The following is a 23,469-nucleotide window of genomic DNA, read 5'->3' as shown; positions in this document are numbered from 1 at the left end:
CTGCGTACTACTGTAGAAATCTTCACTGATAAATTCTGCCTTCTGCTGACTCATTTCTTCTTGTCTGTTTTTGTGTTTTGCCAGTTTCTCTTTCTACCACAAAAGTGCAGCTCTGCCATTTAATGCTGCATTTTGTCCAGCTCTAACAATAAGCAGTTTCAGGGATGTGAAGGCAGAAGATAGACTGTCCAAAACACTTTGATCTTCAGCAAATTTACAGTGTTAAAAGATTTTATTATAGAACCCTGGCATGAACTGTTTGCATATAATGCTGTGAGAAGGACCACACTTTTCTGGGTAAGAAGATCTAAGGCAAGCATGTGGGTACAGATTTGCCACTAGCAGGTATGCCATCATAATTGTGTTCCTAACTTGAGCTAGCTAATTTAAATGTTAAAGAAGATTACCTGGGATTAAAATCGAAGGTGAAGTTTGGCAGCTCAATGTAAAACCTATGGGTATCCACAGGAAGGAATTCAAACTCAACTCCAGATTGTCCTAAATTTATTTGACTTGGTTAACCAATTTTGAAGCACTTTTTACAGTTTACATAACTTAAAGGAGCACACTATGTCCTATAAATATAAATTAACACTTTTAATAACTCAAGACATCACAACAAAGCCAGATTTTGAAATAAAATGTATGTTTAGTTATCTGGATCGAGAAGGAACATACATGGGGAAGGAAAAAACAGCATTAACAAGAAAATACCGTTCAGTTCTAAACTGAGTTTGTGCTTCTACACCAAAAACACAACACTGAAGTAACAAGAACTCTGCAAAGAACTTGAAAAGGTACATAACTTCTGTAGTCCCAAAACCAAAATACATATTTATTTCTTCTACCTGTTATTTTGTTTGGTTCTATGAAATTAGCATTAATGGTAGAGGGACAAATGTAAGATACATTTTTTTTAAAATACATATTTTGTACTAACTTTGCTGCAAATATGAATTCTGTTGTAGCAGTTTGTTAGATTGTTGGTTTGGGTTAAGTTGAATTGGTTTTCCTGCATGATACACCAGAGCAAATCTTTTCAATGTATTTAATAATCAACGCATTTGTTAGTACAAAGCAGATGGTGTTCAGTGAGAAGGCATTAAGTGACCATTTGAAAACACCATGCTTTTTTTTTTTTTTTAAAAACACTAAGCCACCCTAAAGAATTTCATGAAGGCCAGATGTTCAAAGCTGGTGCACAGATAAAAACTGCACATCCATGATTTATGCATGAAATTACTCAGAGCCTGACAGGTGTTAACATATGCCAAAAGTTATTTGCATGCTTTCTCTATGACATACAGAAATCAAGTCATCTTTCACTAAACTTTGAAAATCTGCTCTTAGCTACTACAAATTAACACTTTGCTTCACTCCATTAATTTAACAAAAGGCATTAATCCATCTTTCCATTTCTGGTAGATGGCTAAAAATAAGAGTGAGATATTTTAACGCTAATGATTTTGTACAAATCTTCTTCAAAGCAGTTATGTTTGTTCTCAAAATAAGCAAAAAAGTCTTATCGTTCAGAAAGCTTTTTAATTATTAAATGTTTTCCTGTATATTTATGTTCACTACAAATGATTTTTTGAAGCAATCTCAGAACTTTAAAAAACTTTTTTGATTTTTTAAAATAGAGTTACTTTAGGCCTAGACAAAAAAAAAAATTATGTACTAGGGCAAAAGATGGAGTTAGAGAGTCAGCCTCTGAATGCTTCTTAAAAATAGGTGCTTCAAATACAGGTTTAGAAAAGAAATTAAATATCATGTTTTCAGTCACACTGAAGAAGACGTCTGCAAAGAAAAAAAGGCCCTCATCCTTAAGATTGAAGAAAAAGGTGGTAGGAAAAAAGGGGGGAAAAAAAAAAAAAGCACTGTTTTCCCAAGTTGCCCAAATCACACACAGACACAAGAAGGTTACAAATGCCATTCATGAAAGAATGCACCACAAACATCAGCATTTATTCATTTTGAATTTTTTTTTTTAGCAAATGACAAAAGACTCAGCTCACTGGCTTCACCTTTGTTTATCTTTTGCTTACAATACACATTTAAACATTTGTCAAAACTTACTAAGTTGTCTTCATTCATGCACAGCTAGAAAACATCCTTAATTTATTTAAACCAGAAATGCATTACCAGAAATGTAGTAACATTGTTCACTACCAAACATTTAAAAAAAAGTTGAAATTATTAAAAAGGTCATCCTGGAAATGTTAACTTCACAGCAGACTTAAGCTACCAATTGGCTCACATCTCAAATTGGAAAAAGCAAGATTCATGCTAGTGTTAGTGTACATCTCGCCCTAGCACTACTGAAGGATCATGGTTCACCTTGATCGTATGTAACAAAAATAAAAGTGCATACAGAAATTTACAACAATTTTAAGGACAAAAAAATGGTCCAATTGATGTGGTCCCAACAATTAACTCAAAAGTCTATGACAAATACGAGCTTCGGTGAACTATTTATGCTACCTAAGTACGAATATACAGAAAGTTGAGTTCGTTTGGAATCTTCAAAAAATGTTCCTGTCAATCCTCAAATGGTGGCTGTTATAGCTTAAAATTTCTGTTAAATGCGTGCGTTGAATTACTTGTTATCCAAGCGTAGGAGCTGCTCCTTACCATTTATTGTTAGCGACCTTAACTGGCCATCTTCTTCAACTTCTACTCTCTCTTGTCCATTCTCAACAATTCTGTAGGATAAAAAAAACACAGTTAGCCATTTTAAAGCACTGTAAGCAGTTTGAAAATACACACCACACCTAGTTTTTAGATAATGAACTATAATGGAGCACTGCCTGCTTAATGCAACTGCAGTTGGCAAGCTTTTGTATTTAACAGCACAGAAGCTGTAACTAGTAACCATCTGCATTCCCCCACTGACACTGCTTATTTATAGCAGGAAAATTGCTTTCTGGAAGTTTGAATCCTCCAGTTTGTAGAGTTCACAGTTACAGCTGTCACCTCATACATTGTCACAGTTGGATTGACACTACACACTATTATCTAGAACTAAATGTCTTTTGACAGATCAACTGTACGATCTTGACGTTGCATTTAGTACCTACCCATCTGTTAAATACATAATAATCTAGATCCAATCACAATTTTGCATGATGTAAGGCACATAAGACAGTCTTTAATCCACTTTAATTTGATCAGAGCGATCAATTTGGAGACCTACCATTACACCAAGTTTATGACCAGCATGTACACTGCAAAATCTAAGTAGCCCTGACTGGAAGGAGAGATTATTAAAGAACTCTGCGGGTTTGACCTTTTTTTGTTTGTTTTAGAAACAGGAAGATAAGGAATGTTTAAATTATTTTTAGAACATTTAATTTATGCCTATGTTTTAACTATCTGGGAATTCTCCCCTCATGATTCCAAAGAGGAAACCGCATGGATGAATACAATTTTTTCTGGAGATCAGACTTATTGAAGAGAATACACCCACACTAAAACCAGAGGGAATTGCTTCTTGCCCAAAGCGAAATATTACTCAGAGAAGATTTTCATTGGGTGTGCTGGGATATGAATCTTCTTTAGACTCGGCTACCTTGTGGGCAGACATTCTACAAAGTAATAGGACTTCTCACAGATAGTACACGTGTCTTCCTAGATATGGTTCACCACATTTCTTGCTTCTCCTCCCCCTTCCTACATGTGATAACAAAAGATATGACAGCAGCATACCTGATTTAGCCTATTTTTTAATATTAAAACAACATGGTGCCTTTTCTTTTGCATACTTTCTTTGGTCTGTCTCTCCTCGTACAATTCCCTCAAAAGTGGGCGGTTTTCAGATTTTTCTGGAATGCACTCACAGAAAAATATCATGACCACACCAGCATGTGATGACAAAGGCTGCATTTAAGTGGTCAAGATGACAGGATCTCTCCAGTACAACAGGATACGAAAGAACCTTGAACCTTCAAGTATGTGACACAAGTTAACAAACAAAAAAATTGGTTCTCCCTTGCTTTTCCATAAATTTTTATTAAGTACTGAAATTACATTGAACTACTTGTTCAGTACTCCTATAAGTTACTGATCGTAATGTTCCATGTAGGTTACTCTACAGCTAACTAATATTTGGGTTTCCCAAATGCAGTGATTTCCCCATCACACGCATGAAATAGCGAGAAGGTATGCTGTGCATGGTACTTGAAAATTCACTTTGCAACAAACAGGAAAAGTTTTCTCCAAAGCAGGTTTCTGTTCCTTATTTCACTTCAGAGATAAAAGAAAATTATTTTTTACACAAAAACTTCACTCAAACACTGCCTAGGAAAGCAAACTAGAGCAGATGTTAGGGAAAACTGTTTCATGTTTCATAGCATCTGCAAAATTAGAAGTCCTCCTAATGCCCAGTTAAAAGCATCACAATCGACAAACCAAGCACACTTTTCCCTTCCAGACGCTCAAGCTGACTTGGCAGACAGTCGTCAAGGACCATAATAAAAGATGCATCACTACACAGGAGGTTCTGAAGGCCTGGAAGAGCTCCATCACCAGGTCCCTTTCAAACAGCAAAGAATCTGCAGCCTTCATTTTTCATCAGGGCAGTTCTGAAAGCACGTCTTACACATCCGAACCCTCCTTGACTATCAAGAGTTTGGACAAAAACACCATCTTCCCCATTTTCACATGCTACAGCTTTAAGTAACTCAGCAATGCCAAGAAGAGTCAGAGAACCAAATAAAACTCTTCAAAAAAATTTTTAAGCATTCAGAGAAATCCAAGTAATGTGATGACCACAACAGCAAAAGTAAAAATACATATACATACATGTATCACTATGTGTGTATATATAATATATTTATATGCATGTGGTTATAGCTATGTATGTCTCTACATACAGTTTCATACATATATATTTGTATCACTTACCTCTTTGTAGTAATTTTTCTGCCATTAACTATTTTAGTTGAGGTTGATACCGATTTGAAGTTACCCATCCCACTGCCACCAAATGACGTAGAGGAGAACGAAGTAAGGCCTCCATGTCCCAATGAACCAAACGAAGTAAAACCTGTTGGGAAAGAAGGTATTTGACTAAAAATATATTTTTGTATGACTGTAAGATCCAAATTTATCATCCACTCAGACTACATCCTAGCTTCAGGATGCCCTTAGTTGGTTGCATCAACACAGCATCAGTCACTAAATGGCATTAAACACCAGTGTGAGAATAAAAACATGGCTCCAGCCCCATCAATTTCTCCCATGTGGACCCATAGTTCAAATGCCAAATGCACAGCACTGTCCAAAAACCATCTGTCACCTCCTACCCTAAAGGCATTCAAGCCTGTCTGCTGAACCATTGTATCATTCTTTCCCCTCAAGGTAAAGCTAGTAACTTTAATGAATCTGAGGTTTTTTGCTTTAATGTAGATGTTGGGACGCCCTGAGTTAGGAGACAGGACAAGTTTTGTATCACTAACACCCCAACTAATACCCAGAATCTTAACACTTGAAAGGATGCTGACTACCAGCAACTCTCAGATACAGCTGTCAGCATTCAAATTGACTACCCCAGAACTGATACTAAGTAGTACCATGGGTTTTAGGCACACATTTTTCCGGTGTATTTCCAGGACCTTAAATAAAAGCCATCATATCCCCAACACCTAAAAGCAAACAGATCAAAAACAATTCCAAAGCTATTGAGAAACTGCAGCACCAAAATTAAGAACACAAAAAGTTCTACCTCTTAGAGGTCTGTTTACTTTTCATGAACTTTCAGGTAGACCAAATATTCTAACTATAGCTTTATTTACATTCAGAGTTTACAGACAGCAGCTTAATTTAAAAAAGCAGCCTCAGAATTGCTGAGTGAAGAAGGCAACTTCTAAAAAACAGTATTTATCAGCTTATTATATTGAGATCCTTTGTGAACCAAAACTGGACTCCGTGTTAAATGTTGTGATACTTACCTGTGTCAAATGAAGAAAAACCACTTCCAAAAGCAGGGAATCCACTGAAGGCAGAGAAAAATGATCCGCCAGCTCTGTTTCTGCTTCCCCTTGGACCCCGCCTGCCCCCAAAGAAGTCCTCAAAAGGGTCGTCTACAAAACAGAAGACAACATTTAAGAGGTCAATATTAATGAGTGATTCTGTATTTAATCATTAGGCATTCTTCATTAAAAAAAGAAATTGCTTGTTACAGGAGAAGATTCTTCCTTTGAAATATTTGATGCTACTGAACTGAACAGTCCACCAAAAAGGAAATTCCTGTGCTCCTTCTGGACTAAACTCTGTCTCATTTTTGGACCTAAAAATAATTACAGAAGTAGTTGATTTCCTTCTTTTAGCTGCTTAGTGTTAAAAACCAGTAAACCCAATGTAAACGTTCTTACATTTTTCAGTATAATAGAAGTGGCAAGAGCTATAGAAATAGTATTTCCACCACATGCTCATATAGCATAATACACTGGAGGTATGATTAAAAAATGAAATCAGTATTTATTTGAAGCTAACTATGTCCAGTCAGTTAGCATTTGACAGATTTAACACTCTTCAGATGCATAATCATGATCTCTACACACCAAGTCACCATAAGGCAAATCCTCCAGCTGTTCCACCAAATTCCCTGTTGTCAGACTAAGATTTTCCAAGGTGTAGGATAAAGAGTAGCACTACAGACAAATTAAGCTCTTAGAATTTGAATTTAACAAATCTTAAAATATTGCACACAGAATAACCTTCTAGCTTATTTCTATTCAAGACTTATTGTGGATCACCACGACGAGGTCTCTGAAAAGTAACTTCCAGATAGGTTATATCAATTATTGAAATATAAAAACAGCAGCCAGGGATTGATGACTCATAATCTTAAAGCGTTCAAAGTGTTTATTTTAGCACTTGCCACATTAAGTACTTCAAACATGTATTCTGATGCACATTTAGGCAGCAAAGTATGGAGGTTTACACAGTGTCCCAAAGAGGCATTCGGTCCCTACCAAGAAGAAGGAAGAGGGGAGAAACAGAGAAAGGGGGTCATGGATAAAATACTATTTCAAAAGCAAGTGCAACTGTTATGTCATTCAGAACAGCTGCTGTTCCATCCCCATTAGGAAGACAATAGGCTCTTTCAAAAAAAAAAAAAAAAAAGGGGGGGGGGGTACGGGGGGACACAACACCAGACACCTGCACAATCAATCCTTATTTACTTTCACATTTTCCTAAAAAATAGTTATGACTAGAATTATCTGAAAACTGCTTTTTACTAGTGCTCTTAAAACAAAGAACAACATATAAAATTGTAGTCATATAACAGATACTCAATAAACATAATAAATAAGTGTAGTATGGCACCAACAGTTCTACCAAGTTTTACAAGTGGGGACTCAATATTGAAAGATAACAGCCTGGAACACTGCTCAGAATAAGCTCTAATTGAAAAAATGCAGAAACTCATGACAGCAGCAATAGAAGTATGAAAGCAAGGAAAGACTCTTAGAACTGCATGACTGTTCAGAACCACAAATAACAAAGCAAAGGTCAGAAATGCAGTATTTATTCTACCTCTGGTACTCCTACAAAAATCCAAGCTGATTTACGATAAATCACCAAGTTAATGCAATAGTGACATCACTAAAGCAATCAACATGATAATAAAAAGATACTAGTTACCATCTGGTTTATGTGCAACTACTTAACAAAAGTGAAACACCACAACATATTTGTGCTGAACAAAGGCAGCTACTAAGGTTCAGACATATACTCCCATCAGCAAAGACATAAAATGCCGAGAACCACAAAAAACCACAACCCTATCCTCCCCCTAGCTTCCACAGTTATTGAATAAAACAAGGCAGGACCAAACTTTTATCTTACATACACTAGACAAGCAAACGATAAGATTTTTTTTCTACCTCAGCTGGTTTTTTGTTTCATGCTTGCTTTTTTTTTCCCCCCATGTAGAACAAGTTTTCTTTAATATAAAGATTATCTTTAAAACAAAAGAAATTAAACCAACACTTGAGCATGGAACTATGGGAACCTACCACCAAAATTATTATTTCCAAAACAAGCACTACACCCATTTAAAAAAAAATAAAAAGGTGATTTTTTGACAGACTAGCCTATCGGCTAGCAAGTAAAATCACTGCAGTTAATTGTTTTGTAGTCCAATTTATTCTTGCTAGAGTGACTCATAAGTCAGTTATGAAGGTCATTCACTCACGTGTACGAACGATCTATATTATATTACTCCCACTGTTAAGCTTTCTATTTATAGTCCCATTTTTCTTGTTACCTGGAGTTTGAATAAAAACAAAACAACCTACCATGTAAGCTTTGAGTTTTTAATCCCCCACAGTATATCAGCCTGTTCTGCAAGTGAATCTCTCCTCCTCAGCACAACAGCAGCAGAAGCGCAGAGGTTTTTAAGGGAGGATCACTGAATCCCCCCGAGACCCCTGCTATCAACCCAGCTTCTAACTGGATTATTGCCTACTCCTAGGCACACAAAACCTAACCGAGACTTGGACACGCCTTATTAGCCTTTGGCAACCCTACACACCAAAGAAAGAGGTCAGCACTCCGTATTAGCAAATGTTCTAGCCTCAGGTGATTTCTGTTAGCAGCCCTGCTAATAATCCTCCAGTGCTCCTCCAGTAAGTCTGTCCAGTACGTAAGATACTTGAACCACTCTTCCGCAGTGGACTGCGGAATGCTCAGCAAGATGGATTATGCAGAGACAGGAAAATGGGTAGGACTTTCCTGAGGAAAATATTTCTTACTATCCTGCAGCCATCTAGGTACAGCAAGCAGAAAAAAAAAAAGCCAAAAACATTGAGGAGAGAAGGCAGCAGGAAGCTTCTACATTATCATTTGTTGTATCCACTACCAAATACACATTAATATAGCAACCTCACAACTACTCAGACCCTGTTTATGCTTTTAGTCCCTAAATCAGGATGATTAATAGTACCACTCAGCAAAATAATAACATTTGAGCCTGGTAAATCTATTTTACGATTTAGCAGAATCTTTCCATGCACGATAACCTTTTCACATAGACGGCTTTTTCCAAATGGTTCAAATGGAGTGAATATCACAATATCAGAATGCTGGGTTTTTCTAATAACTCCTCTTACGATAGTCATTTTGGTGCTTACAATCCATGTGATTTTCTTATTGAATGTTAGAAGCATATCAGATCAACAAAACTAAGCAGTAAAAAAACCAAACCCACAAGTGAAGGCCTTTCTAAAACCAGAAAATACTATGCAACTTAAAAGCTTCAGAAAACGTGAAATGCTAGTCTAGTGTCGTCACCTGTTACTAAATACTGTTTGGAGATAAATTCACAGTTTATTCTAATCTGGGTATTACCAGAAGCTTATGGGAGGACAGAGTATCAGATTCAGTTTCAACAAAAACGTTGGAGTACACTTCTGACACAGAACTTGTGATGCTGTCAAAACAGCAAAGATCAAGAGAGAACAAAAGGTGAGAAATTTCAAGGAAGCCAGTGAGACAGACTTCTGATCTATCAACAATAGCAGATGACATGAAGCTTTTTGGGGAAAAAGCAAATGCTTAAGCAAAGAACTCATGGTAGCTTGTTACACAAAAAAAAAAAAAAAAGAGACAAAATGAAGGACTTCAGGACTCTTGCTCTTACTAGGTAGGAAGGCTGTACTTACAGAAGCCAAAAAGTTAATGCAAAAGTTAGAACACAAAACACCCAGCAACACAGAAGATTATACACTAACAAACCCATCTGAAAATAATTACATTAGAGGTAATTCTTCCAAAAGCATTTACTTTCTTCAGAAAAATCTTTGCTAATTCAAATGCAGCAACTGTCTTCTTCCTCTGAGTAAAAAGTCAAACCTGCTCACTGCAAACCATGGAATCCTACCTTGTTTTTCTGTAGTCACAGGAAAAGAATTTCACCTCTACACAAGGCAAAATAACAACTGTAGTAAATATCTCCCTGCTGTTGAAAGTAAGGTAGGTCATGATCCCCACCACTCTCAGGAGCCTTCAGCTGTTAACACAGAAACAGGATTTTCTCCCTTTCAGCAGTATAAGCCAAGTGCAGAATGCTACTTAAAAGATGTGATTGCCCTCCTTTTCTGCCTTGTGATCATGGAACCAAATGACAAGTTGCATTAATTCATTCATCCAAAAGCAAACATTCGGTGTTTGTATTGTTCTTTCTGTTGCATCCATGAGCTAATCTGACTCAGTACTGGCAAGACCAGAGTATCTGAAACAGGCAGGAAAGCACCATACAATAGGGGAAGGGAGGAAAGGAGGCAAATTCCAGAACATCTACATTTGAAGCAGTCCACAATTCAGTTAAACTTCATGAAATTCGTTAAATCAATCTAAGGCATTAGCTTAGATGAGAAATCAGAATACACCATAAGAGCGCTGCACTTCCTATGGCAATCACTTCTACCATGACACTTGTACCCTGGCAGCTGCTTGGGGAACCAGATCAGGAACTGATCAGCTGAAAAGAGCATCTCCAGATGAAAGGAAGTTCAGCCAGATCAATTCTTTGCTGGAGTTCACAGTGTGACCGTAAGAGCAACTGTGCTGGTTACAAAGACAACAGCAGGAAGACGTGCCCAAGGGTCTAAAGCAGCGCAGAAAGATGCTTTCAGCCACAGAACAATGCTATCCCTGATGAAAGTGTTGAGTATGTTGCAGTGCAATGCCATCATTCGCCTCCAGAAAATCAGAAGTGTTGAGATAAATTGTGCACTGTCAGCGAACGTTCTCACATGCATGCACTGCTGCAGCCAGAGATGTTGATAATCTTATAGGGACAGTATGCAAAAGAACATTACCCTGTAAAAATAGGATCACTGCTCAGTCACCACTCACTGGACTACTTCCCCAACCAGTGAACTTTCTTTCCTTTATTGTTTGCAATCAGAGCCCCACTATTGCCTCTGCCAAAACATGACACACGAGCTGAATGCCCTTAGTGCAGATGCAGGACAATGACACTGCAGCTGCAACGCACCAAGCAGAATAATGTTGCAAGGCTGCTCAGCCCCTACATAAGGAGGCAGTCAAACTCAATGGCATTGAGTATTACAGTCTGCAGTGTTTCAGTAAGCAAAGGCAGTACAGGCTGCCTGTCTGCCATCATTTCTTCATATAAAAAGCATACTGTAAGCGACTTTATAGATCACGCCAGAAGAGAGTCTGAAATGCAGGTCTGAATTTTGTTTATGCAAAGGGGTATAGATACAGGATACATACAATAAAATAGAATTCTTGGAGTAGGTGTTTATCTTGTCTCCTATTTGAAAAAAGTTTCAAAGATGCAGATTTGCAGTAAATATACATAGAACCTCACACTATAGCTCTGGAGCATACCCAGGCACAAAAAAAAAAAACCCTATCATCAGAACTGGACAGGCCACAGACACCTGTAAGCACTTTTGCATGGAAATACTTTCTTCCTTAACTACAAAATAAGCATACTGCTGATGCCACTTACTCAGAAGAGGCACTAAGATGCTGTTGCAAGCACTGTTGATTCACCTGCCTAGAGTGTTTCAGCAGGGTCTTCTGTAATTGCTCACTTCCACAAATTAGATGTCAAACAGATGTGTGCTCCACTTATTTAACAAAGTTTACCAGCATAAGCATTTGAAAGTCTTTCTAATGATAGATAGCAGAGATCCTGGGATTAGTAATTTTCTAAAAAAAGCAGACTTAAAACATTACCTCTGAATGCCATCTATACTGTAATTACAAAGATGCTAAAGTACAGTAAAAGTAAAGTAATGCTCTAATCAGCATTTCATATTTATCAAATTAATGCCCAAATGTTCAGGCACACCTTAAAAATGGAGGAATCTTCCACTACCACTGTATGACCTGCTCTCCTTGTGCTATGTTCAGCATTTGTCCTCTGACCAATTTAACCAGCTAGCCATCCAAGAAAACACAACAAAAACAAACTGGTTTTGTGGGGACTAACAACCTGAACTGGCTTGGGATGCCCAAGACAAACTTCCTCTTTGGCCAGTGTGCTATCAAACAGCTTCTCAGTGTATCTAATGGGACATTAGTCAATGATTAAAGTTTTAAGACAAACATGAGAATTTGGAGCAAGGCCTCCTCCCTTTTCAGCAGCAGAAGCTATATACTAGTTTAGCTACCCGTGCAGCCACAGCACTACCTATTCCTGTTTGATAATGCTGTCTGGGTGAGACAATACCTGCATTTCAAAAATCCTTCTTCAAACCCATCAAGTTATTTCCGAAAAATTCATAGTAGCAAGACTTGGACCGTTCAGTGGATATTATGACCTAAGACTGGTGCTTACGAAATACAACTGTGGACATTCATAGCAAAGCAATGAATGCACATGCAAAACTGAGCACTTCATAAACTGCACCAAAAGCTGCAAATTTATGTCAACAAAAAGATTAATTACAAAGAGGACAATGTTGTGCAAGATAGCTTTAATTGAAAGCCACCTTCATTTTCAGTTTTAAGAACCCATTTGACTAACATTTTGCATTAGAACACCTAAACATCATAATTATCAGAACTGGGATTACGTGTGGATTAAAACCATGATCTGACTCTTATGCAAACCTTTTGCCCTAGCAAGACAACTTTCTGTCCTTGAGACAAAAGGCTGATGAAGCTATCCCATTCCCAAATGGTATCCTAAAACACGTATCATGTAAAATAGAGTATGCAATGATTACTGAACATAGATATTCCTCTTTCTTGTCAGGTGAAGACTCTTTAGCCTGGATGCTTGAAGTAATTCACTATATTTTTCCAAAACACTCATGCTTCATTTCAGGTAATTGATATTATAGTAGTCAAACTGCAGTAATTCTGTTGTTTGATGGAACCAAACTACATACCATATAATTAGCTAGTTGACACTCTCTGTGAAATTTATATCCAGCTAGGCATATACAGGTGTTAAGTTTAATTTTACCTTTGGTTTCCAGGAGTATAGATTTTTAAATACCACATAAACCAGAATTCTCAAGGGAAAACTCCACAGACTGTATAAGGGCTTATACGCATCATCTGGTATTAAATTTAGACTAAAATACATCATGATTTCTACTTCACAAACTAAGAAAAACATTTAAGACATTTATAAAATACCATCTCAGAAGGCACATTGAGAATACTGAAGTGTTTAGTAACTACAGCAAAACTGTCAAGACTATAACCTATGTCGAAACAGACTCCACAAACAGACTTCTCTTGGACATCAAAGTCTACAGAGGGCATCCATCTGAAGCAATTTATCATGTCACATTATTAACACATTACTACCATGGAGAAAAGCATGGTTCCTTGTGGGATTCATTTAACTAGACATACAGGCATCTAAAGCTGTCTGAAGCACCCTGAAACATCCTGTCAAGCTTCTAGATACTGCTGCTGGAGGATACTGGTCTGCTGTAGGTCCTGAGTTTTATTTCCTAGCCCATGCAGAAATTACTCTGGCATCTCAGATATCCTAAATCATCTCAAATGTCACCAGATGTGTATGTGAAGCTCAATGTATTTAAAAGATGACTTAACTTACATAAGGAGTTGACTGAACTAAATTGCCTGTTGGGTAATGTTACGCTCTTGCGATATGCACTCCATCTTTCAATATAATTCCTCACTGATAATCCCTTCGAACATATAACCCGTTCTTGAAGTGAGAATCTGAGAAGCGTCTTAAACCAAAACTAAGTCAATTCTCTAACAGCCCAGAATCAGTCAAGCATTTTTGCCTACACCAAAACATATCACTTTCTGTTCCTCACAATGCTTGAAGCAGCAGTCTTTAAATTAATCAATATACTTCCATTACCAGTGGTAACATCGGGATTCTTCCCTCACTGTGAACAGTTAAAATACAGCAGAAGAATATCCTCGAAGAGTTTACAAGTAAAATATGAACAAAGCACTACCTGGAATAAACCAAATCAAGGCAAGCATCACATATAAATTGAGTAGGATATAGTTTAAGTATAAAACAAACTTCTGAAATGAGCAACCAGTCTCTGTATCAAGAGTAAACAGTCAGTTCTAATGTCAAAGAATAGAAGTATACGGTACAGAGTGCTGAATACCAGTTAACCAGATGTTGATATTCCAAGGCACTACTTTGCAATACAAAGAGTAGTACTGCATAGGAAGCATCACCTTTTCCTTTCTTCTGGTTATAAGGAATACCATCCATCTATATGTCAAAGACATTAAAAATGTCACTGGAAGAGCTCATTAGGAAAAAGCAGATTCTGCTGTAACCAGGTGTCACAGAAAGCAAGCCCATGTCTCAAAAGTTGAGAGTTAACCGTCTGTCATATTATCAGATCAAGTTTTAAAAAGTACCAGCCCTCATGCACCCTTATTTTTACAAAGAATTTGCCTGAAAAAAATCAGTGAAGAGAAATTGTGACTGGCTGAGTTAATTCCAGGGCAACACATAGAACATAACATTAACTTTGCTCCATTTGGAAGTGTTCAGAGCTGTCTTCAACAGTATTATAAATTTTCATTTGAGAAGTCTGAAAGGGACTCATCAGTTAAAAATCACCACAGAAGTCTTCATACATTCTCCTCTTTTCTACAGATGAATAAAGATGCCTCTGTTTATAAAGAAAACTTTCTGTATCTGCAATAGCAGTGCAGCATAGCTCAGTGGAGTTTAACAGACTCAATTCATAGCACAATTTTAGAAATTCTTCACATCCATAAATTCACAGGGATTATGCATCTGAATGCTGCTCTTTACATATTCAATGGCAATCAGGATGTAGAGAGTCCCACCTGCATTCTGTGGGCTTCACTACATGCCTCTTCAAATGGTATAAAAGGTGCAAACATTTCGAAGTACTTATTCAGTTTCATCTTTGATTCCACCAGTGTACATTTTTAGAAAGCATGATCTCAGTCCTTATTCAGTGGCTTACAAAACCAACTATAACCTGAGTAGCTCCTGAAAGTCACTAGTTCCATAGGAAATTCACCAACAAGTTGAAAACCCCTCATTTTTAGAAGACAAACTCCCTTATTCTTCAACAGAAGCTGTCCCACCAGTGTTTCAACACAGAAGAATCTACAAGGGCACTAGCTCACCAATACAAATACTCATGTTATACACACAATTGTACTGCTTGCTTTTGGCATTATTAAACACACTACATTCCACTGAAAGCACCCATATTTTCATGCTGTACTACCTTCAACATTCACATAAATGCAGAGATTGTTGCAAACTCTTTTTATAAAAAGCTGTTTTGAGTTTGTTTTGAGTTACAAAAAATTGTTTTGAGTTACACTTTCCCATATTAGAGTATGCCTTAAGCATCAAAGCAAAAAAAATCCCCAAAAAAGTGCTCACTTTGAAGCCTTCTGACAAGAAAAATTACAAGAGCTTTTACTCAGAATCCAAAGCTCGACACAAGTTTTAGGACTCTGGTCACTGACGCTGCAACTATGCACATAAAGTGGAGGCTGCTTTGCAACCATTAGTTTTCATCAACTGGAGTATACATAACACTGCTGACAGCGCCAGAACCTTACTCTGCAAGAAGTGGAGCCTGTGCCACATTACTCTTATCTTAAAGCTGACAATGACAGTGATCAATACATGCAGTAGATAACCTGCTTTTGAATAAATTTGGCTGTTAAGCAGGGGGAAAATGTTTTTGGAAGCATGCCTCAATGTCACCAGTGCAGAGGCATGGTGTCAAGTCCACTGTTTCCACAGCTTAAGATGTATCACTACTCCTCTACAGGAGAGGCTAGAGTAGCTGCAATATCCCAGGAAAACTTTGGCAGTAGTGGTACTTCCACTTGATAAGCTAGATAGCTCTATGCCCTATGTTGTACAGCCTTCCTTCTAAGCAATCCAAAACGTAAGCCCTCAGGTTCTTTTTAAGCCCATGACTATTTAACATGCAGAACTTAACTTCATGGCTCTAAGGTTAGTTGTGAACACTGACATTTTTAGAGACAGCAAGTAAAATCTTTTGCAAGTGCTGATGAAGTAAATACAGTCAAAACCAAACAGAACCTACATCAGTCTTCCAGTAGCTAGAACATGCTTTATCTATACAATTTACTATAAAGAGAATTGATTGAGAACCAACTATTTTATTTAAAGGATCTTAGATTAAAAAATAAACAAGAGCTAAACTCTCTCCCAGCTCTTCCTCACTAGCTTCCTACTCAACACCTTGCTCAGATTTTTCTGAGTGGTTTTCTACCACTCAATCACAAAATGGTTGAGGTTGGCAGGCACCTCTGGAGGTCATCTGGTCCAATCTCCTGCTCAAGCAGGGCCACCTAGAGTGGGTTGCCAAGGACCCTGTCCAGATTGCTTCCAAATATTTCCAAACGTGGAGATTCTACAACCTGTCTGGGCAACCTGCTCCAATTCTCAGTCACCCTCACCGTAGAAGTGTTACCATAAGTTCAGGCAGAACCTCCTGTGCTTCCATTTGCCTCTTGTCCTGCCACTGGGCACCACTGACAACAGCCTGGCTCCGCCTTCTTTACCCCCTCCCTTCACATATACATTGATAAGACCCTCACCCTGAGCTTTCTCTATACTGAACAATTCCAGCAATTCTCTCAGCCTTTTCCTCAGGTGAGAGAAGCTCCAGTCCCATAATTGTCTTAGTGGCCCTTCACTGGACTCTATCCAGTAGCTCTGTTTCTTGTACTGGGGAGCCCAGAACGGGACACAGTACTCCAGATGTGGCCTAACCAGTGCTGAGATCACTCATCTAATCTGGAATCCTCGTCTAGTATTCCTTAAGATTATTCTTCTACTGCGGACAGTGAAGAAGTTGCATCTTCCCAGTTCAGCCCCCATTTCACCCATCAGTATTTTGCTAGATGCTTCCTCCAATCTGCCCTTTACTTCTGCTGAAAGTGTCCAGATTATGTATGCAGCTGTTCTTATTTTGATACAAGAAAATCATTCCTGCTATGAAACAAGTTCACACTGAGAGCTATGTTGCAACACTTACAGTTAACCTGTCCAGTTCAGAAGCACTCAAAGCTGCATTAAATATTTAAAGTTCAAAAGAGATCAAATTCAACAGACTAAGTTCTCCCGGTCAAATTCTCAAGAGGGAATTCCAGTGTCTACTTTTTCTGTTGAATGTTAGTTCCTTCCAACCTAGAGAGACCTGGCAGCCATGATTTTATGTTTTTTTTTTTAAACCAGGCCTTCCAACAAAACACAAATTAGCAAGCCATATCTGTTCAGTACTATTAAATCAACCAAGAAGAAACAGGTAGGAAACAAACATTTTAAATATAATACAAAATGTCAATTGTTTACCTCCAATTTTCAGAGCTATTTCAAAGAAAGCTGCATTAGCTACATTTATTTTGTAAGAGTAAAGTTTTAGCCACACTATAGATACATATAACCAAAACAGTCAGATTACTTACCAAAGAAGTCAAACGAAAAGGGGTCCCTTCCACCAAAAAACTCCCTAAAGACATCTTCTGGGTTACGGAATGTAAATCCAAATTCAAATGGACTATCATGATGATTTCCACCTGCAAAAAGAAGTTAAATTTCAATTACCCTCACACATTCTTACTAACAAGAAAGTTCAGGCCTATATGGTATTTGAATCATTTAAAGATATAAAATTTCTCTTTCCCTTTCAGGTATCACTCAAGTACACACAATACGTTCTATAATTAATTCTCTTTTCTCTGTTTCCAGATATCAGTAATACCTTTTACAACAACTAGAAAAAATGTTAAAACAATTGTGATTTCAATTTTCAGAAGATTAAATTTTAGGCATTAGTATAGGCATTTCCAGATTCCCATCTTAAAAAGAAAGCTGCAGAAAATGGCTTTCCACCAGAACAGAGAAAGCAAAGAACTGCTAGTTGTCAACATACCTCCGCCTCCATTTATTAAGCCTTCTTTTCCGTATCTGTCATAGATGTCACGTTTTTTAGCTACAAGGAGAAGTTATACATCACGTCAGTAAAAAGGCACACTGAATTTGGAAAACAACAAAAAGACTTAACTGGTATTCTCAGCTAAATATCTTCTCAAAGCTAGCTTATTTAAGAAAGTTCTGGCATGTAACTGGTGAACATTTTTGTTGAGGATTGTTGAAGCAATTTAGGTTCAGAAAGTACAGATACTACACTTTAGACCTATTACCATTTAGTTGTAGAAGCTCAGGTCCTGCTGTATCAGGAAAAAAAAACTGGTTTAGGACAAACTTCACAAGGGTTTGCCTTTAAAAAGAATACTGCAGTCTTCACCTTTATATAGGTACCATGGAAAGCTTTAGGTTGTAAAGTACTTCTGGAATTCAGCCTTCTCCTCCAAACAAGTCTAATCTCAAAGTTGGTCAAAATTTGTCCGGATAAAGCCCTGATCTCATCAATCTCCAAGACAAGAAGACTCCACAGTCTCTCTGAAAAACAGCCCCAGTGCTCAAGCACTCTTGTTGTAAGCACTCCCTTCCTTCCAACTGGAATTTCCCTTGTTGCAGACCACTGCCTCTTTTCCTTTTAGTGCACAAGACCAAGCCCATTGTTACTGTTACGAGAATGGAAGGACAGTGTTCGTATGAGTGACTGCAAAACCCTTCAAATTAATTACAACTACTTCTAGCTTAATAAAGGGGAATTAAGAGATGTTAGAAAAATGCCATGGAAGGATCTGACTGAAACGGCTTCCTCTCTATTATTTTAGAAGGCATGGAATGGCTCTTTCTTAATTTCACTGCAGACCAGCCTTCCAGTATCCATGAGAAAGGGGAGAAAAATTAATTCTACGTTACTACATAAGATCAGACTGCACTGTTGGTACTGGAAGGGAACCTGAAGAGCTTAAAGAGGCAGATAGTCAGCTTAGTTTCCTTGCACTGGTGTAGAAGCATCAGCCAAAAAACAGTCAGGACATCTGAGTTTAGACTCTTAACATTAACATGCTAGTCCCACTGGAATCTCTTCAGTGAAAGATGTTTTTGAAATTTAAAAAGCATCACTGAAAGAGCATGCAGTTACCTCAAATAGCTGCTGAAAAGTAAAATACTTCTAATAGGAATTAAAATTTTATATACTGCTCATCATCTCCAAATAATGGAAACTTGCAACAGGTTCACACACACAAACACACACATCCCCAGCAAAGCTTGGTACATTACCTGTATTGCCTTTCTAGAGAGCAATTTTAAAAGAAAGGAGGTGAACCTACCCACCAATGTAAAAAGACCAAAGCAGTAAGGTAGACAAACTGTCAGAAGGAGGAAGAAACAGCGAGAAAGACCCGAGAGCTCACAAAGCCTGAAGTTCACTTGAGAAATATAACATTCTTGAAACCACAAGGGAAGTGTGTTCTACAATCACCCAATTTTGGTATTCTTTGCTTATGTAACCCCTTACAAAACTATTCTTCTGCCAAAAATCTGTCTTCATTCAAGCCTGTAATGGTGTCAGAAAATTTCATTAAGTCTGCAGAACAGTTGACTGCCTCTCAACCACGGGACTCAGGATTCAGATACCCCTGCTGCACAAATGATTGTTAAGACTTAGGATTTGGTCTAGATCCAAAAACAGGCAGCATTTTTAGAAGATGTTCTAAAATTCTAGCAGTGTACTGTTTCCAAAGAACTTAAAGATCCGTATAACAACCAGACCAGTGTCCTATTTTTATCTTGATCAAAACAATTTGCTTAAAAAGGTTACATCACTCTAGAAGACAAGCAGACAATGAACGGCCCATAAATTAAGTTCTGTTTTTCCCATGTCAATTAAGAATCAAAACCAACCAAAGAAATAGGGTGTACAAGACTGCAGCTTGATAAAGCAGGCCAAATTCTGAAAGGTAATCTAGATGCTGCAAGTGCTTTAAATATAGCTTACCCATGCTCACTGGTCTCAGGTGAAATCAAGGACACTTCAGAAATAGCATATAGACAGCTGCAGTCAATTACAGGGGGAAATAATCAAAGTAGCTTAAATCACTTTGTTATGATTCAGACTGCTTTTGCCAGAACACTACCAAAAGTTAATGATACTTTTCCACCAAAAAGATACAGGTGAACTATGAGCTGAATTCCTGCACCAGATGGGTCAGGCTAAGCCACTGTTTCAGAAAAATTCAAAACAAGTGCTCTCCTCAGTATCACAGTTGACTGTATTTACAGAATTCACCCAAACACAATCCAAATTTTCAGCAAGGTTTACAGTATGCTTGGGCTTCATCAAGACTAGTTTACTGTTACAAGAACCAGAAGCAGTAGGCCCAGCAGTAGATACTTCAGAGTTTGTCTAGCCTGATTTTTATTGGTTAAAAACAATAATTCCCCTATGCTGATAGTAACATTGGCTTTACCTCCTAAGATAAAATGAATATTGGTATTCATAAATATCTCTTCAGAAATTTCTAAAGAAAGCCTGGCAAACGTAGGATTTCAATTTCTAGAAGGAAACTGGTTTGGTTACTCATCTAGAGAGATACTGAATTTTCTGTTCCAAAATTTCTGCTTATTCTGTCTTATTTGCAAGCTGCTTTTTCTCCCCTTTCTTTTGAAAAGGAAGTAGTTGAGTTGGATGATAAACCAAAGTTACAATAGCCCTTTAAAGCATCATACATCAGGATTTTCAGTCTGATAACCAGACTAGAGACCTGCAGTTCAAGAGCCCTTTTAAAATACCTACCATCTGACAAAACTTCATAGGCCTCAGCTACTTGTTTGAATTGCTGTTCTGCCTCTTCTTTGTTGTCTGGATTTTTATCAGGGTGCCATTTTAATGCCAATTTACGGTACCTACGTGGAAGAAAGACAAAGGATATTTTACTCTGAAATGAAGGAATATGCTATACAGATAAACACAAAATGTTTCAAACAAGTTGTCAGGAATTAAAGTATTTAGAAATTCCCCAGTGCTTCGTATCTTGCATTTAGACCAGCACCAACAGATTCTGCAGGTACACAAAGAACCATCTACTCAGATTTGCTTTAAGAAAAAAAGCTGGTTTGGGATTCTTCAGTTATTTTCAGATTATTCCTGTGTGTTTCTCATGATCAACATCTGGCAGGTCTAAGCAAAACATTTCATAACATTTCTGCTATTGGCTTCTCCTTAGAGCTCCATAATTATTCAATACTACAACCAACCACGGGAAGCATCAAGAGTACTCTGCCGGTACAGACAAAGACGATAAAGCTCCAAGGGTACCCTGATACCAAACCGTGGCAGCATCCTAACATCAGTGGCTTCTTTGACTGCCACACCTGCACACCATTCCTATCCTCAAATGAAATATTTTAGGCAAAGTGTTCATAACTACATAGGAGGGGCAAAGCCAAGGTTGCACTTAAGTTGATTTGGAGTGTTTTACACAAAGTCATACAAGATCACAGTTCAAACATTTGAGTTGACAAAGTAGTATGTGCAGGAATTTGCAAAAGAACAAGGGAGACAAAACAGATAAATCAAATTTCCACACGCTAGTGCAATTTGATTAATTAAGCTCTGGCGCCTCGGAGAAGGCAAGAGATAAAAAACAGTATTTCCAGGTCACTTAAAACTGCAATTTATTGTCAAGCAGCTTTGGTATAGTAGAAACATTTCATCCAGAAATGTTTCCTCCCAATTGTTTGTTGAAAAGTAAACAGTATCTTTTGAAAATGTTACAAACACCCATCTTAAAATAGTACATAAACAGGAGATCTAAAGAAAGAACTTGCCCAAGTGGCCAAGAAGGCCAACAGCATCCTGGCTTGTATCAGGAATGCTGTGGCCAGCAGGAGCAGGGATGTGATTGTCCCCCTGTACTCGGCGCTGGTGAGGCCGCACCTCGAATACTGTGTCCACTTTTGGGCCCCTCAGTACAAGAAAGACATTGAGGTGCTGGAGCGTGTCCAGAGAAGGGCAATGAAGCTGGTGAAGGGTCTGGAGCACAGGTCTTATGAGGAGCGGCTGAGGGAACTGAGGTTGTTTAGTCTGGAGAAGAGGAGGCTCAGGGGAGATGTTTATTGCTCTCTACAACTACCTGAAAGGAGGTTGTAGTGAGGTGGGTGCTGGTCTCTTCTCCCAAGTAGTTAGTGATAGGACAAGAGAAAATGGGCTCAAGCTGCACCAGGGGAGGTTTAGATTGGATATTAGGAAAAATTTCTTCATGGAAAGGGTAGTCAAGCATTGGAACAGGCTGCCCAGAGATGTGGTGGAGTCCCCATCCCTGGAAGTGTTCAAAAAACGGGTAGACATGGCACCTGGGGACATGGTTTAGCTGGTATGGTGGTGTTGGGTTGATGGTTGGACTGATGATCTCATAGGTCCTTTCCAATCTTCATGATTCCTAGTTTTTACTTTCATTATAAATAATCCAGCCACCAAGCCAGGAAACATGAAATTGCTACTCTACCCTTAATAGGTTTAGTGATGGACTTGGTAATGTTAGGTTAATGGTTGGACTACTGGATGATCTTAAAGGTCTTTTCCAACCTAAACGATTCTGTGATTCTAACTGCATTTAATTCCCTTGAACACTCCTAATTTACACTGGGGAGGAAAGGGGATAATAGTAACAGATGTTCAGTCCATCAAAATCTAAGCACAGAAACTAGATCTCATGTTAAGAAAGAGCTAGTATCCAAAAAAGCAGCGTGCCAAATACTTGTTAATAACTTCGAAAAAGCACCACTGCAAATGGAGGGGAGGACTAGTTACTGCAATTCAGCCACAGAAGACGGGGCTGTCACTGCCTGTACCATATCAAGTTTGGAGGTACACTTGTACAGGAATGTATTTAACAGTGATCAAAAACCAGTGACTGACAGCATTTTCACTTTAGCAGTACTCAGGATTCTTTTCTCAATTTCATAAAAAATGAGCAAATGCTTTTTCTTCAGAACACTGAATATTTCTCTGTTGGCAAAGGTATCACTTCAGATGACTCCTACTCATCCTAGTATTGACAACAAAATGAGAATCCAGAAACCATGTGATTATATTTGTTCCCTAAAATACATAACTTTTATATATGTATATATAAAAAATATCAATGATACTTACGCTTTTTTAATATCTTCTGCTGAGGCATGCTTTTGCACTCCCAAAACTTCATAGTAATCCACCATGTTTCAGTAGGTATCTTGTTAACAACAGCTGAGTCTTTCAAGTCCTGTAAGAACAAGAACTTGTAAATGAAGCTTGTCCAGTAATGCTACTTCATAGAAGTCAGGTAGGAGCCTATTATCCTCAAGTACCAAACCTGACCTGAGAGAGTTTCTTGTTTTTAGAAATTCTAATGTTCCAAACACCAAAAAATAAAAATGCTTTATTTTAGGTTGACAGATCAATTACTTTGATTCTGATTTTTGCTTATGTTCTTTAATCCCACTGCAACACAGTGCACAGATACATAGCTAAACAGTAGATTCCTGAAACAAACTAGACTGAAAATCTAGATTTAATCAGTATACTAAGGAGAGCA

General features: G+C 37.9%; 1 protein-coding gene across 3 annotated transcripts in view; it reads right to left on the bottom strand.

Moving 5' to 3' along the window:
• Positions 1-23,469, bottom strand: part of DNAJB6 (DnaJ heat shock protein family (Hsp40) member B6) — a 62,576-nt gene that overhangs the window by 29,356 nt on the left and 9,751 nt on the right. For 2 of the 3 annotated variants that reach the window (XM_075706422.1, XM_075706420.1), the window contains exons 2-8: positions 23,049-23,157; positions 20,688-20,797; positions 17,907-17,966; positions 17,440-17,550; positions 5,949-6,080; positions 4,903-5,044; positions 2,632-2,702 (exon numbers count right to left, since the gene is read on the bottom strand). In XM_075706422.1, coding sequence (XP_075562537.1) covers positions 2,632-2,702; positions 4,903-5,044; positions 5,949-6,080; positions 17,440-17,550; positions 17,907-17,966; positions 20,688-20,797; positions 23,049-23,113 — 691 coding nt within the window. In that variant the 5' untranslated portion in view covers positions 23,114-23,157. Of the gene's footprint in view, positions 1-2,620; positions 2,703-3,705; positions 3,942-4,902; positions 5,045-5,948; positions 6,081-17,439; positions 17,551-17,906; positions 17,967-20,687; positions 20,798-23,048; positions 23,158-23,469 lie in introns of those variants that run through there. The other variant, XR_012830868.1, reaches the window with a different exon arrangement.

The sequence above is a fragment of the Pelecanus crispus genome, chromosome 2 (assembly GCF_030463565.1).
Source record: "Pelecanus crispus isolate bPelCri1 chromosome 2, bPelCri1.pri, whole genome shotgun sequence".
Lineage (NCBI taxonomy): Eukaryota > Metazoa > Chordata > Aves > Pelecaniformes > Pelecanidae > Pelecanus > Pelecanus crispus.
The sequence above is the reverse complement of the archived record's forward strand: the minus strand, read 5'-3'. Positions and strand labels throughout refer to the sequence as shown.